Source organism: Hemitrygon akajei, chromosome 24 (assembly GCF_048418815.1).
Source record: "Hemitrygon akajei chromosome 24, sHemAka1.3, whole genome shotgun sequence".
NCBI lineage: Eukaryota > Metazoa > Chordata > Chondrichthyes > Myliobatiformes > Dasyatidae > Hemitrygon > Hemitrygon akajei.
In genome coordinates, this window is record NC_133147.1 from 58,814,088 (window position 1) to 58,829,740 (window position 15,653).

At 46.5% G+C, this 15,653-nt stretch overlaps 1 protein-coding gene across 2 annotated transcripts in view; it reads right to left on the reverse strand.

Moving 5' to 3' along the window:
* The window catches only part of LOC140716085 (uncharacterized), a 28,353-nt gene extending 21,803 nt beyond the window's left edge, over positions 1 to 6,550 (reverse strand). For both annotated transcript variants that reach the window (XM_073028782.1, XM_073028781.1), the window contains exon 1: positions 6,430 to 6,550. In XM_073028782.1, the coding sequence (XP_072884883.1) occupies positions 6,430 to 6,505 (76 nt within the window). In that variant the 5' untranslated portion in view covers positions 6,506 to 6,550. The remainder of the gene's footprint in view (positions 1 to 6,429) is intronic.
* Between the last annotated feature and the right edge of the window lie 9,103 nt (positions 6,551 to 15,653).

Genomic DNA, 15,653 nt, shown 5'->3' on the forward strand with positions numbered 1-15,653 from the left:
AACTGTTCCTGGTGCTGGTAGTGTAAGTCCTGAGGCTCCTGTACCTCCTTCCTGATGGGAGGAGTGAGTTTGTCCTGGGTGATTGGGATCCCTGATGATGGGTGCTGCTATCCGGGAACAACACTATGTGTAGGTGTGCTCAATGACTTTACCCAGAAGAACATAAAACTATAAGATATAGGACCAGAATTTGGCCATTTATTTACTCCATCGGGCTTGAGTCAACATTTTGTTATGGCTGATCTATTTTCCCTCTCAGGCCCAATCTCCTGCCTTCTCCCCGTATCTCTTCGGGCCCTGATGAATCAAGAATCAATCTGCCTTGAATATCTCTAAAGACATGACTCCACAGCCACCTGTAGCAACAAATTCCACAGACGGACTGAGCCGTATTCACAACTTTTTGGAAGATTTTCCATTCAAAGGAATTGGTGTTTCCATACCATGCTGTGATTGCAGCGAGGTATACAAGAACATTCCAGATTCCACCTACTCTCTGGATAAAGAGGTTTCACCTCAGAATCCCCATTGCATCTCTTACACATCACATTAAGTGCAGGAATAGTATACAGTTTGGGATCTAATCCAGGGATTTGAAGGAATTAAATACAAAATAACAGATCCCTGGGAATGGGTTATAAGCTGAAATCAGATCTAGGGGTACAGATCCCAGGAATGCCTGTTGTGTATTTGAGGTGTTTGGAGGTCTGCAGAATAAGAGAGGCTTGCGAAATGGCGTCAGAACAACAACCTGAGTCTCAACGTGGACAAGACAAAAGAGATGATTGTGGACTTCAGGAAGGTTGACCACTCTCCATTGCACAACAACAACTCCAGCGTGGAGAGAGTGAAGGGACAAAGTTCCTTGGAGAGCTCGCAATGGAGGATCTATCCTGGACCCACAACACCTCCTCGGTAGTCAAGAAGACACAGCAGCATCTCCACTTTCTGAGGAGACTAAGGCATGCAAGGCTCCCCGCCCCCACCTTAACAACGTTCTGCAGGAGAACCGCCAACAACATCCTGCCTGGCTGCATCACTGTGTGGGCTAGAAGCTACAAGGCTTCAGTCCGCAAAACACTACAGAGGACAGCAAAAAAACGCCGAGAGGATCGCTGGGGTCTCCCTCCCCCAATTTACTGGGAGCATTGGAGATGAAGGGAATGTTGAGGATCCCCTCCATCGATCCCACAGTCTCTTTGACCCACTACTGTCAGGATGGAGGTACAGCAGTATCAGGACCAGGGCAGCCAGGGTTCCACCCTCCGGCTGTGAGAGTGACAAATACCCTGCCACCTCCGTCTCGTCACTTGGTCAGTGTGCTGTTTACTGATTACCTGTGCAGTGCATTTTGAAATATATTTTATTAACTTATTTATGGTAATCTTTTGGTTTTTGTGCTGTTTGAAGCTTTGCTCAGTATATATACAGATGACAATACACTTGATATTGCTGGGACTTGATTTCCCTGGAGCGGAGGAGGCTGAGGTTCACCAAATCACATAAATATGGTGGCTACTCATGGTCTTTATTTATTTATTTGGTTTAGAGAGACAAGCCCTTCAATGCAAACCAGCCACACCACCCAGCAACCCACCGAATTAGCCCAAGATTGACCACAGGGCAATGTACAATGGCCAATTAACCTCCTCACCAGTGTGTCTTCGCACCATGGGAGGAAACCGAGGCAGCCCGAGAAAATGCGTACGTTCGCGAGTCAGACAAACAAGCACCTTCCAGACAGCGGGGAAGGGAGGAGCAGTGAGGAAGAGAGGCGGCAGAGGGGTGAAAGTGGGGGGAGAGGCGTGGAAGAGGGGGAGAGGGTGGAAGAGCCAGAGGAGTGTAGAAGAGGGGGGAAGGATTGGAATTGTGGAGGGGTGGAGAAGGCGGTTAGGGAAAGGGAGGAGGAGGGGGTAGGGGAGAGGAGGGGAAAGTGGAGGGGGAGGCATAGGTGGTGGGGTGAGGAGTGGGGAAGAAGTGGGAGGGGTCACAGGGGTGGGGGAGGAAAAGATGGAGTGGAGGGGAAGAGGAGTGAAGAGTGTGGGAGAGGGATGGAGGAAAGGGATGAGAGAGGGGAGGTGAAGAGGTGGAAATTGAGGGAAAAGAGATGGGAGGGGAGAAAGAAGGAAGGAAGGTTAGGAAGAGGTGAGAGGTGAAGAGGGGAAGCGGAGGAAGAGATGTGGGGGGGAGAGGTGGGAGGAATAGGGGAGGAAGTGGGGAGGGGTCAGGGAGGCAAGGAATGGGAAGACAGGGAGAGGGAGAGAGAAGAAGGAAGTCAGAGAATGGCAAGTGGGTGAGGGTGTGAGGGAGAAAGGGGAGGGGGAGGGCGGAAGCGGTGGGGGAGGAGGAGTTTGGTGGAGGAGTGTAGTAATAGATGAGACAGGCAGAGGTGGAGGAAGAGGTGAGGGGGAGGGGATGAAGAGATTGGAGGGATGGAGTGAAGGAAAAGGTAGGATGGGAGGAAGGGAAGAGATGAGGAACAGTGGAGTATGAGAAGAAGGGGAGGAAGAATTGGGAGAGGGAAGGGAGGAAGAGAGAAAGGGTGGGGTGAGGTGGGGTTGGGAGCAGGGGACTGAGGTGGGAGGTGAGAGGAAGAGGTGGTAGATGAGATGGGGAGGACAAGTGGGAGGAAAAGTGGGGGTGGAGGAAGTGGGAGGAGGAGGGGTGGAAGAGGGAGGGGAAAGAAAGTGGGTGAGAGGAAGAGGGGGAAGGAGGAAGGGAGAGTGATGGAGGAAGGGGAGGAAGTGGAGGTGAGGAGTTTGGGAAGAGCAGTGAAGGGAGGAGGGAGGTGTGAGGAGAAGAGGGTGTGGGGAGGGGGAGAGGTAAGATGAGGGGGAAAGGGGTAGGTAGGAAGAAGGGGAGGGAAGTAGAGCGGTGAGAGGAAGGAAGAGGATCAAATGGAGAAAGGGAGGGGAGGGAGGGCAATGAGGCAGGATTGGAGAGGAGGGGAGAGAGAAAGGATGAGGTAGGTAGATGGGGAGAGAGGGAAGCGAGGCGAAAAGGGGAAGGGAGGGGGAATGGGATGTTTGGGAGGAGGGGAGGGGGAGTGGGAGAGAGGAAAGTGAATGGGGGAGATGGGGAATAGGAGAGTGAGGGAAGAGGAGGTGGGGAGTTAGGGAGAGTGTGAAGTGAAGGAGGGGTTGGGGAAAAGTGGGAGAGGGAAATAAGGGTGGGGAGTTGGAACAGAGTGAGAGGGAAGTGGGGAGGGGTAGAGGGAGAGAGTGGGAAGTGAGGGGGTGTAGATGGGGGAGAAAGGGGAGACTGGGAGGGGAGAAGGTGGAGTGGTGTGATGGAGTGAGGTGGTAGAGATACGGAGGAACACACACAAAACTCTGGAAGAACTCAACAGTCAGGCAATGGAAATCGGTTGATGTTTTGGGCCGTCTTCAGCCCAGTGAAGTGTTCGGAGGCAGCCAAGGCAGGTGGCGCTCATCGCCTCCTGAACACTACCTCCACTCTTATGTTTTAAATCTTAAACCGATATTATTTTTAACATATAGATTTTGATGTACATATATTTATATATATATTTATACATTTTATGGATGAGTGTATACATGTAAATATTTTATATGTGTTATATATCTATTATGTGCCTTATGTGTATATTGTTTTAATATATTTATATATACATTTAGATTTTTAATTTATTTGTATATATATTGTTTATATATATTATATTTTTATTTATGTGTATGTGTGTATATACATATATATTTTTGTGTGTGTGATTGAGTGTGAGGGTAGATGGGGAGAGAGGGAAGTGAGGAAGAGGGGAGGGGAAGGGAGGGGGAAGGGATAGATGCAAGCTCGGGAGGGTAGATGTGGGGTAGAGAGATAAGTGAGGGAGGGGGAGGATAGAGTGGTGTGATGGAGCGAGGGACGGAGATTCAGAGGAACACAGACAAAATTCTGGAGGAAATCATCAGAGCGGGCAATGGAAATCAGTGGACATTTCGGGCCATCTCTTCAGCCTGTGCCGTTCGCTGCCTCTCCCGCTGGAGGGCTGGGTGTAGGAAAACATCCAGTCAGATGTTTTCCTATTATCTTCAAGTAATAGTTCACCCACAATGTCTTGTTAATTTCACCATATCTCTATGATTTAAAGAGTAACAGTTTGAGACCTTTTTAACTGGAGGGTGACTAGGAAAGAAATGCCTTCCCTTTAATTAATTTTTCCAATCCTCCTCCCATTTCTTCTCTATACCTATTCTTTAAATCCTACTTCTCAAGTCTGCTCTGCCGAGGGGTATTCTAATTCGTACTTGCCTGCTCTGTAAGGAAGACTTTGCAATGCCATCCACAATTTCATTTCACTCCACCCCAGCGTGCCCAGGTAAATCTGACTTCACAGCCCATCTTCCCTACTCTAAACAAAACTAAGAGAATCTCAATAACTATGTCAGGATGAGCTTTCGATTTATTCCCTTTTACTCTATAGCGTCTCTGGCAGCAGCAGAATCTGAACAGGTGACAACCCGGCATGATGGAGAGTCTTCTATCCACCATTAGGCCCACAGGCTTGCTAATAATTCTGTTACAAAGACAGAAACACCATATGAAATCTGGTGACTAATCTCAGCTCCAAGCTGAGACACGTACATCCCAAATCCTGCCATCTCTGGGTCCACTGAGCCATCAGTAAAAATCTTCAGATAAGATCCCCATTTATTATTTAAATATTCATTTATAAACATTAAAACATTAAATAAACATTAAAAATGTTGAATTTCCCCATGGGGATGAATAAAGTATCTATCTATCTATCTATCTATCTATCTATCTATTTCCGATCTTTAACTCGCTTTATCCAGCACTGACTTGAAAAACTGGTTGATCAGTATGATGTAAGATTATGACGTCTTTAACCGACCAACCCAAATATACATCACTGAAGAATCTGGTCTAGTAGCCTTAAAAATCACTTCATTGAAACTACGTTGAGTCATTTCCGCACTTAAGTTAGATATGGCCCTTGTGGCTATAGGGATCATGGGGTATGGCGAGAAAGCAGGTACAGGGTTCTGAGTTGGATGATCAGCCATGATCATACTGAATGGCGGTTCAGGTTAGAAGGGCCGAATGGCCTACTCTCACACCTATTTTCTATGTTTCTATGTAAGTGAGATTTACAATGAGAATCAGTTTTATTATTGTTCATTTAGCAGCAGTACAATGCAACACATGATAATACAGAAGGAAATAAAGTAATAAATCAATTACAGTAAGTATATACGTATATTAAATAGATTCAAAATAGTGCAAATCAGAAATAATACATCAAAAAGTGAGGTAGCCTTCTTTATAGCTACATCGTTATGCAGGGACCAGGTTAGATGCTCAGAGATCTTGACACCCAGGAACTTGAAATTGCTCAATCTATCCACTTCTGATCTCCCTCACCCACTCACAGTCTCACTTTGTGCAGATGCCAGGCTGTCTGTCTGTCTGTCTCTCTCACTGACACACGGTCTGTGCCCCCCCCTTTATACACACACACACACACACACACACACACACACTTTCTGTCTCTCTCTCACACACATACACACAGTCTCTCCCAAATGCTGTCTCTGTCTCTCTTTCTCTCCCATACACACAGTCTGTCTCTGTTTCTCACAAACACACACACACACACTCACTCACACACCCAATCTCTCTCTCTCACACACACACATATCATTTTAACATATGGAGTTTGATGTACATATATTCATATACAAACGTACTTACGTTTTTAGATATATATACACACATTTAAATATTTTATGTTGTATATCTATTGTGTGTATTTATGTGTATATTGATTTTAATATATTTTATATATACATTTAGATTTTTAATTTATTTGTGTACATATATTACATATTTTACCTATGTGTATGTGTGTATATGTACAGATATATTTTCGCGTGCGTGGTGTGATTGAGTGGGAGGGTAGATGGGGAGAGAGGGAAGTGAGGAAGAGAAGAGGGGAAGGCGAGAGGGAGAGATGCCAGCTACTGAGGATAGAGTGGTGCGTTGGAGCGAGGGACGGAGATACAGGGGAACACACACAAAAATCAACACATCAGGCAATGGAAATCAATGGACGTTTCGGACCGGCTCTTCAGCCCGTGGCTTCCGAGGCGGCCGGGACAGGTCGCGTTTGCTGCCGCTTCCCGCCGGAGGGTTTGGGGGGGGGGGCAGGGGTGGTGGGGAGGAAGCGATCCTTCATGCAAAGCCCGAAACCTCGGTCTCCTCTCCTTCCCTCAGCGGCCTACCAGCTCATCTCCCAATACGAGCCTCTCTCCCCATCCACATCCTCGGGGCTCCCTCCCAAGCAGAGCCGAAGCCCGTCTGCAACATCCCGGGGCGGCTGGAGGGTGAGGATCGGGTATTTGGAAGGAAAGGGTCCTGATCCAGCCCTCACCGACGGCAGCTCCTTACCTTTGACTAACACCTCCGCGGGCCAACCGATCAACATTATTAGTAATATCGCAGAACTACTCCGAGGGAGATCCATATTGTATGACTGAATTGATGATGCAAGATTGTAATGCTTTAACTCGCTTGATCCAGCACTGACTTGAAAAAAAACTGGTTGATCAGTGTGATGTAAGACTATGACGTCTTTAACCGACCAACCCAAATATACATCACTGAAGAATCTGGTCTAGTAGCCTTAAAAATCACTTCATTGAAACTACGTTGAGTCATTTCCGCACTTAAGTTAGATATGACCCTTGTGGCTAAAGGGATCATGGGGTATGGCGAGAAAGCAAGTACAGGGTTCTGAGTTGGATGATCAGCCATGATCATACTGAATGGCGGTGCAGGTTGTAAGGGCCGAATGGCCTACTCCTGTACCTATTTTCTATGTTTCTATGTAAGTGAGATTTACAATGAGAATCAGTTTTATTATTGTTCATTTAGCAGCAGTACAATGCAACACATGATAATACAGAAGGAAATAAAGTAATAAATCAATTACAGTAAGTATATACGTATATTAAATAGATTAAAAATAGTGCAAAGCAGAAATAATACATTAAAAAGTGAGGTTGCCTTCTTTATAGCTACATCGATATGTAGGGACCAGGTTAGACCCTCAGAGATCTTGACACCCAGGAACTTGAAATTGCTCAATCAATCCACTTCTGATCTCCCTCACCCACTCACAGTCTCACTTTGTGCAGATGCCGGGCTGTCTGTCTGTCTGTCTCTCTCACTGACACACGGTCTGTGCCCCCCCCCCTTTATACACACAAACTTTCTGTCTGTCTCTCACACACATACACACAGTCTCTCCCACATGCTGTCTCTGTCTCTCTTTCTCCCCCATACACACAGTCTGTCTCTGTTTCTCACACACACACACACACACACACACACACACTCACACACACATATCATTTTAACATATGGAGTTTGATGTACATATATTCATATACAAACGTACTTACGTTTTTAGATATATATACACACATTTAAATATTTTATGTTGTATATCCATTGTGTGTATTTATGTGTATATTGATTTTAATATATTTTATATATAACATTTAGATTTTTAATTTATTTGTATACATATATTACATATTTTATCTATGTGTATGTGTGTATATGTACAGATATATTTTCGCGTGCGTGGTGTGATTGAGTGGGAGGGTAGATGGGGAGAGAGGGAAGTGAGGAAGAGAAGAGGGGAAGGCGAGAGGGAGAGATGCCAGCTACTGAGGATAGAGTGGTGCGATGGAGCGAGGGACGGAGATACGGGGGAACACACACAAAAATCAACACATCAGGCAATGGAAATCAATGGACGTTTCGGACCGGCTCTTCAGCCCGTGGCTTCCGAGGCGGCCGGGACAGGTCGCGTTTGCTGCCGCTTCCCGCCGGAGGGTTTGTTGGGGGGGGGGGCAGTGGTGGTGGGGAGGAAGCGATCCTTCATGCAAAGCCCGAAACCTCGGTCTCCTCTCCTTCCCTCAGCGGCCCACCAGCTCATCTCCCAATACGAGCCTCTCTCCCCAGCCACATCCTCCAGTCAAGCCTCGGGGCTCCCTCCCAAGCAGAGCCGAAGCCCGTCTCCAACATCCCGGGGTGGCTGGAGGGTGAGGGTCGGATATTTGGAAGGAAAGGGTCCTAACCCAGCCCTCACCGCTGGCAGCTCCTCACCTATGACTAACACCTCCCTGGGCCAACCGATCAACATTATTAGTAATATCGCAGAGCTATACCAAGGCAGCTCCATATTCTACGACGATCTCTCTTCTTCTCCTATTTCCGGGAGTTTAGACCTGTCTAGGCGCATTACTGCTCTCCGCAGGATGTGGAATTTCCGTAATCACAGAATTTTTAGAAACTCAAATATAAACTAGTCGCACGTAGAAACAGAATAATAAACTTTTCAATGAGATGGTGGGTCTCTTGGTAGCCAAACAAAGATTTAATAGAAAAACAAAATACATTTAAGTCAGACAGCCTCTTGAACAATATTCTTCTTTCAATTTTAAATCGGTAACAACTCCGCAAATCATGCTGACCTGTCTCTGGACTACCACAGTCACATAATTCAGTCGGATGTTTTCCTATCATCTTCAAGTAATAGTTTACCCAGAATGTCCCAACCTAAGTCTTGTTAATTTCACCATATCTCTATGATTTAAAGAGTAACAGTTTGAGACCTTTTTAACTGGAGGGTGACTAGGAAAGAAATGCCTTCCCTTTAATTAATTTTTCCAATCCTCCTGCCATTTCTTCTCCATACCTTTTCTTTAAATCCTACTTCTCAATTCTGGTCTGCCTAGGGGTATTCTAATTCCTACTTGCCTGCTCTGTAAGGAAGACTTTGCAATGCCACCCACAATTTCATTTCCCTCCACCCCAGCGTGCCCAGGTAAATCTGACTTCACAGTCCATCTTCCCTGCTCTAAACAAAACTAAGAGAATCTCAATAACTATGTCAGGATGAGCTTTCGATTTATTCCCTTTTACTCTATAGCGTCTCTGGCAGCAGCAGAATCTGAACGGGTGACAACCCTGCGTGATGGAGAGTCTTCTATCCACCATTAGGCCCACAGGCTTGCTAATAATTCTGTTACAAAGTCAGAAACACCATCTGAAATCTGGTGACTAATCTCAACTCCAAGCTGAGACACGTACATCCCAAATCCTGCCATCTCTGGGTCCACTGAGCCATCAGTAAAAATCTTCAGATAAGATCCCCATTTATTATTTAAATATTCATTTCCGATCTTTAACTCGCTTTATCCAGCACTGACTTGAAAAACTGGTTGAGCAGTATGATGTAAGATTATGACGTCTTTAACCGACCAACCCAAATATACATCACTGAAGAATCTGGTCTAGTAGCCTTAAAAATCACTTCATTGAAACTACGTTGAGTCATTTCCGCACTTAAGTTAGATATGGCCCTTGTGGCTAAAGGGATCATGGGGTATGGCGAGAAAGCAGGTACAGGGTTCTGAGTTGGATGATCAGCCATGATCATACTGAATGGCGGATCAGGTTAGAAGGGCCGAATGGCCTACTCCTGTACCTATTTTCTATGTTTCTATGTAAGTGAGATTTACAATGAGAATCAGTTTTATTATTGTTCATTTAGCAGCAGTACAATGCAACACATGATAATACAGAAGGAAATAAAGTAATAAATCAATTACAGTAAGTATATACGTATATTAAATAGATTAAGAATAGTGCAAAGCAGAAATAATACATCAAAAAGTGAGGTAGCCTTCTTTATAGCTACATCGTTATGCAGGGACCAGGTTAGATGCTCAGAGATCTTGACACCCAGGAACTTGAAATTGCTCAATCTATCCACTTCTGATCTCCCTCACCCACTCACAGTCTCACTTTGTGCAGATGCCAGGCTGTCTGTCTGTCTGTCTCTCTCACTGACACACGGTCTGTGCCCCCCCCCTTTATACACACACACTTTCTGTCTGTCTCTCACACACATACACACAGTCTCTCCCACATGCTGTCTCTGTCTCTCTTTCTCCCCCATACACACAGTCTGTCTCTGTTTCTCACACACACACACACACACTCACACACCCAATCTCTCTCTCTCACACACACTTATCATTTTAACATATGGAGTTTGATGTACATATATTCATATACAAACGTACTTACGTTTTTAGATATATATACACACATTTAAATATTTTATGTTGTATATCCATTGTGTGTATTTATGTGTATATTGATTTTAATATATTTTATATATACATTTAGATTTTTAATTTATTTGTATACATATATTACATATTTTATCTATGTGTATGTGTGTATATGTACAGATATATTTTCGCGTGCGTGGTGTGATTGAGTGGGAGGGTAGATGGGGAGAGAGGGAAGTGAGGAAGAGAAGAGGGGAAGGCGAGAGGGAGAGATGCCAGCTACTGAGGATAGAGTGGTGCGATGGAGCGAGGGACGGAGATACGGGGGAACACACACAAAAATCAACACATCAGGCAATGGAAATCAATGGACGTTTCGGACCGGCTCTTCAGCCCGTGGCTTCCGAGGCGGCCGGGACAGGTCGCGTTTGCTGCCGCTTCCCGCCGGAGGGTTTGGGGGGGGGGCAGGGGTGGTGGGGAGGAAGCGATCCTTCATGCAAAGCCCGAAACCTCGGTCTCCTCTCCTTCCCTCAGCGGCCCACCAGCTCATCTCCCAATACGAGCCTCTCTCCCCAGCCACATCCTCCAGTCAAGCCTCGGGGCTCCCTCCCAAGCAGAGCCGAAGCCCGTCTCCAACATCCCGGGGTGGCTGGAGGGTGAGGGTCGGATATTTGGAAGGAAAGGGTCCTAACCCAGCCCTCACCGCTGGCAGCTCCTCACCTATGACTAACACCTCCCTGGGCCAACCGATCAACATTATTAGTAATATCGCAGAGCTATACCAAGGCAGCTCCATATTCTACGACGATCTCTCTTCTTCTCCTATTTCCGGGAGTTTAGACCTGTCTAGGCGCATTACTGCTCTCCGCAGGATGTGGAATTTCCGTAATCACAGAATTTTTAGAAACTCAAATATAAACTAGTCGCACGTAGAAACAGAATAATAAACTTTTCAATGAGATGGTGGGTCTCTTGGTAGCCAAACAAAGATTTAATAGAAAAACAAAATACATTTAAGTCAGACAGCCTCTTGAACAATATTCTTCTTTCAATTTTAAATCGGTAACAACTCCGCAAATCATGCTGACCTGTCTCTGGACTACCACAGTCACATAATTCAGTCGGATGTTTTCCTATCATCTTCAAGTAATAGTTTACCCAGAATGTCCCAACCTAAGTCTTGTTAATTTCACCATATCTCTATGATTTAAAGAGTAACAGTTTGAGACCTTTTTAACTGGAGGGTGACTAGGAAAGAAATGCCTTCCCTTTAATTAATTTTTCCAATCCTCCTGCCATTTCTTCTCCATACCTTTTCTTTAAATCCTACTTCTCAATTCTGGTCTGCCTAGGGGTATTCTAATTCCTACTTGCCTGCTCTGTAAGGAAGACTTTGCAATGCCACCCACAATTTCATTTCCCTCCACCCCAGCGTGCCCAGGTAAATCTGACTTCACAGCCCATCTTCCCTACTCTAAACAAAACTAAGAGAATCTCAATAACTATGTCAGGATGAGCTTTCGATTTATTCCCTTTTACTCTATAGCGTCTCTGGCAGCAGCAGAATCTGAACAGGTGACAACCCGGCGTGATGTAGAGTCTTCTATCCACCATTAGGCCCACAGTCTTGCTAATAATTCTGTTACAAAGACAGAAACACCATCTGAAATCTGGTGACTAATCTCAGCTCCAAGCTGAGACACGTACATCCCAAATCCTGCCATCTCTGGGTCCACTGAGCCATCAGTAAAAATCTTCAGATAAGATCCCCATTTATTTAAATATTCATTTCCGATCTTTAACTCGCTTTATCCAGCACTGACTTGAAAAACTGGTTGATCAGTATGATGTAAGATTATGACGTCTTTAACCGACCAACCCAAATATACATCACTGAAGAATCTGGTCTAGTAGCCTTAAAAATCACTTCATTGAAACTACGTTGAGTCATTTCCGCACTTAAGTTAGATATGGCCCTTGTGGCTAAAGGGATCATGGGGTATGGCGAGAAAGCAGGTACAGGGTTCTGAGTTGGATGATCAGCCATGGTCATACTGAATGGCGGTTCAGGTTAGAAGGGCCGAATGGCCTACTCTCACACCTATTTTCTATGTTTCTATGTAAGTGAGATTTACAATGAGAATCAGTTTTATTATTGTTCATTTAGCAGCAGTACAATGCAACACATGATAATACAGAAGGAAATAAAGTAATAAATCAATTACAGTAAGTATATACGTATATTAAATAGATTCAAAATAGTGCAAATCAGAAATAATACATCAAAAAGTGAGGTAGCCTTCTTTATAGCTACATCGTTATGCAGGGACCAGGTTAGATGCTCAGAGATCTTGACACCCAGGAACTTGAAATTGCTCAATCTATCCACTTCTGATCTCCCTCACCCACTCACAGTCTCACTTTGTGCAGATGCCAGGCTGTCTGTCTGTCTGTCTCTCTCACTGACACACGGTCTGTGCCCCCTCCCCTTTTATACACACACACACACACACATACACACTTTCTGTCTCTCTCTCACACATACACACAGTCTCTCCCACATGCTGTCTCTGTCTCTCTTTCTCTCCCATACACACAGTCTGTCTCTGTTTCTCACAAACACACACACACACACACACACACACACACACTCACTCACACACCCAATCTCTCTCTCTCACACACACATATCATTTTAACATATGGAGTTTGATGTACATATATTCATATACAAACGTACTTACGTTTTTAGATATATATATACACACATTTAAATATTTTATGTTGTATATCTATTGTGTGTATTTATGTGTATATTGATTTTATTATATTTTATATATACATTTAGATTTTTAATTTATTTGTATACATATATTACATATTTTATCTATGTGTATGTGTGTATATGTACAGATATATTTTCGCGTGCGCGGTGTGATTGAGTGGGAGGGTAGATGGGGAGAGAGGGTAGTGAGGAAGAGAAGAGGGGAAGGCGGGAGGGAGAGATGCAAGCTACTGAGGGTAGATGGGGGTACAGAGAGAAGCGAAGGAGGGGAGAGGATAGAGTGGTGCGATGGAGCGAGGGACGGAGATACGGGGGAACACACACAAAAATCAACACATCAGGCAATGGAAATCAATGGACGTTTCGGACCGGCTCTTCAGCCCGTGGCTTCCGAGGCGGCCGGGACAGGTCGCGTTTGCTGCCGCTTCCCGCCGGAGGGTTTGGGGGGGGGGGGGGTTGGGGGAGGAAGCGATCCTTCATGCAAAGCCCGAAACCTCGGTCTCCTCTCCTTCCCTCAGCGGCCCACCAGCTCATCTCTCAATACGAGCCTCTCTCTCCAGCCACATCCTCGGGGTTCCCTCCCAAGCAGAGCCGAAGCCCGTCTCCAACATCCCGGGGCGGCTGGAGGGTGAGGATCGGGTATTTGGAAGGAAAGGGTCCTGGTTCAGCCCTCACCGACGGCAGCTCCTTACCTTTGACTAACACCTCCGCGGGCCAACCGATCAACATTATTAGTAATATCGCAGAACTACTCCGAGGGAGATCCATATTGTATGACTGAATTGATGATGCAAGATTGTAATGCTTTAACTCGTTTGATCCAGCACTGACTTGAAAAAAAACTGGTTGATCAGTGTGATGTAAGATTATGACGTCTTATTCCGCATTTCCGCATTCTAGTCAGATTTACAGTCAGAATCAGTTTTATTATTGTTCATTTAGCAGCAGCGATACAATGCAACGCATGATAATACAGAAGGAAAAAGTAAAGTAGTAAGCCAATTACAGTAAGTATATATGTATATTAAATAGTTAGATTTTAAATAGTGCAAAACAGAAGTAATACATAAAACAGGGAGGCAGCATGACCTCCTCTATTGTCAAAATGAATCCAAACTCAGGTTGGAGGAACAACACCTTATATACGGGCTGGGTAGCCTCCAACCTGATGGCATGAGCATTGACTTCTCTAACTTCCGTTAATGCCCCTCCTCCCCTTACCCCATCCCTGACGTATTTAGTTGTTTGCCTGTTCTCCATCTCCCTCTGGTGCTCCCCCCCCCCCTTTCGTTCTCCTGAGGCCTCCCGTCCCATGATCCTTTCCCTTCTTCAGCTCTGTATCACTTTCGCCAATCACCTTTCCAGCTCTCAGCTTCACCCCACCCCCTCGGTCTTCTCCTATCATTTCACATTTCCCCCTCCCACCACTACTTTCAAATATTTTACTATCTTTCCTTTCTGTTAGTCCTGACGAAGGGTCTCGGCCCAAAACGTCGACAGCGCTTCTCCTTATAGATGCTGCCTGGCCTGCTGTGTTCCACCAGCATTTTGTGTGTGTTGCTATTTGAATTTCCAGCATCTGCAGATTTCCTCGTGTTTGTTCGAGGCAGCAGTCTGTTAGGGTCCGGTCTGGAGCCCGCCTTCCGGGTCTTGCTCCGGTCCGTGGTTTCCAGACTCCGGGCCTTGCAGCCAGCCCTCCTGTCACCCAGAGCCATTGGATCATCTTGGTTTAAGGAGGTACACCTGTCGCCTATTAGGAGGCAGGTGCTTATAAGGGGCTCGGGGACTGAGCCTAGTTGGGGGGTCATCATGTTCTGTACCTGGTCCGCCGGCTCTGAATCCTGCTCTGTACCTGGTCCGCCGGCTCTGAATCCTGCTCTGTACCTGGTCCGCCGGCTCTGAATCCTGCTCTGTACCTGGTCCGCCGGCTCTGAATCCTGCTCTGTACCTGGTCCGCCGGCTCTGAATCCTGCTCTGTACCTGGTCCGCCGGCTCTGAATCCTGCTCTGTACCTGGTCCGCTCACTCTCGATCTGGTTCTGCCCTGTTTGCTGCCCTGCTCTGCCCTGGTTGCTGAACTGCTCGGAATCCTGTTCTGTCCTGATAGCCAGCCTGCTCTGTATCTGTTCTGTCCAGTTGGTCTTGTTCCCCCTGCTTCTCTCGTGCGCTGGTCCTGCTGTTCCGCCTAATTTGCCTTGCCCGCGCTGTCACGCTGTCGGTTGCCTTTTCCAGTTTACCGGTGTATCCCAGTTGTCCTGCTGCCCACCCTGGACCCAGCTCCCTTCTGATCCCTTGTCTCTGTCGGGTAAGCCAGGCTGTCGCCGTTACCTCTTGGGTGGTTCTGTCCCTTCCTGTCGCTTGCCCCCTTGCCATTGCCTGGCGGAGGGACTCCGTTCCCTTCCTACCCGTCACGTCAGATGGGTTGTGCCCCGCACCTGTCCAGGTGTCTGCGTCTTGCCCAGGCCTCTGTGTCTCCGCCTGGGAGGCGGTCCTGCCCAGGATGCGGCCCACCCTGAGGACTCCTACCCTTTCCTCCCCTTGTTCGAATGGGTTGTGCCCTGCACCCGCCCAGGCCTCCGTGCTTCTGCCTGGGATCCAAGCGGCCCGCCCTGAAGACTCCAACCTTTTCCACCCATTGCTCCTTACGGGTTGTGCCCGCACCTTCCCAGGGTTCCGCATCTTGCCTGGGCCTCTGTTCCTGCCTGGGAGGCGGCCCTGTCCAGGAGTTATGCACCC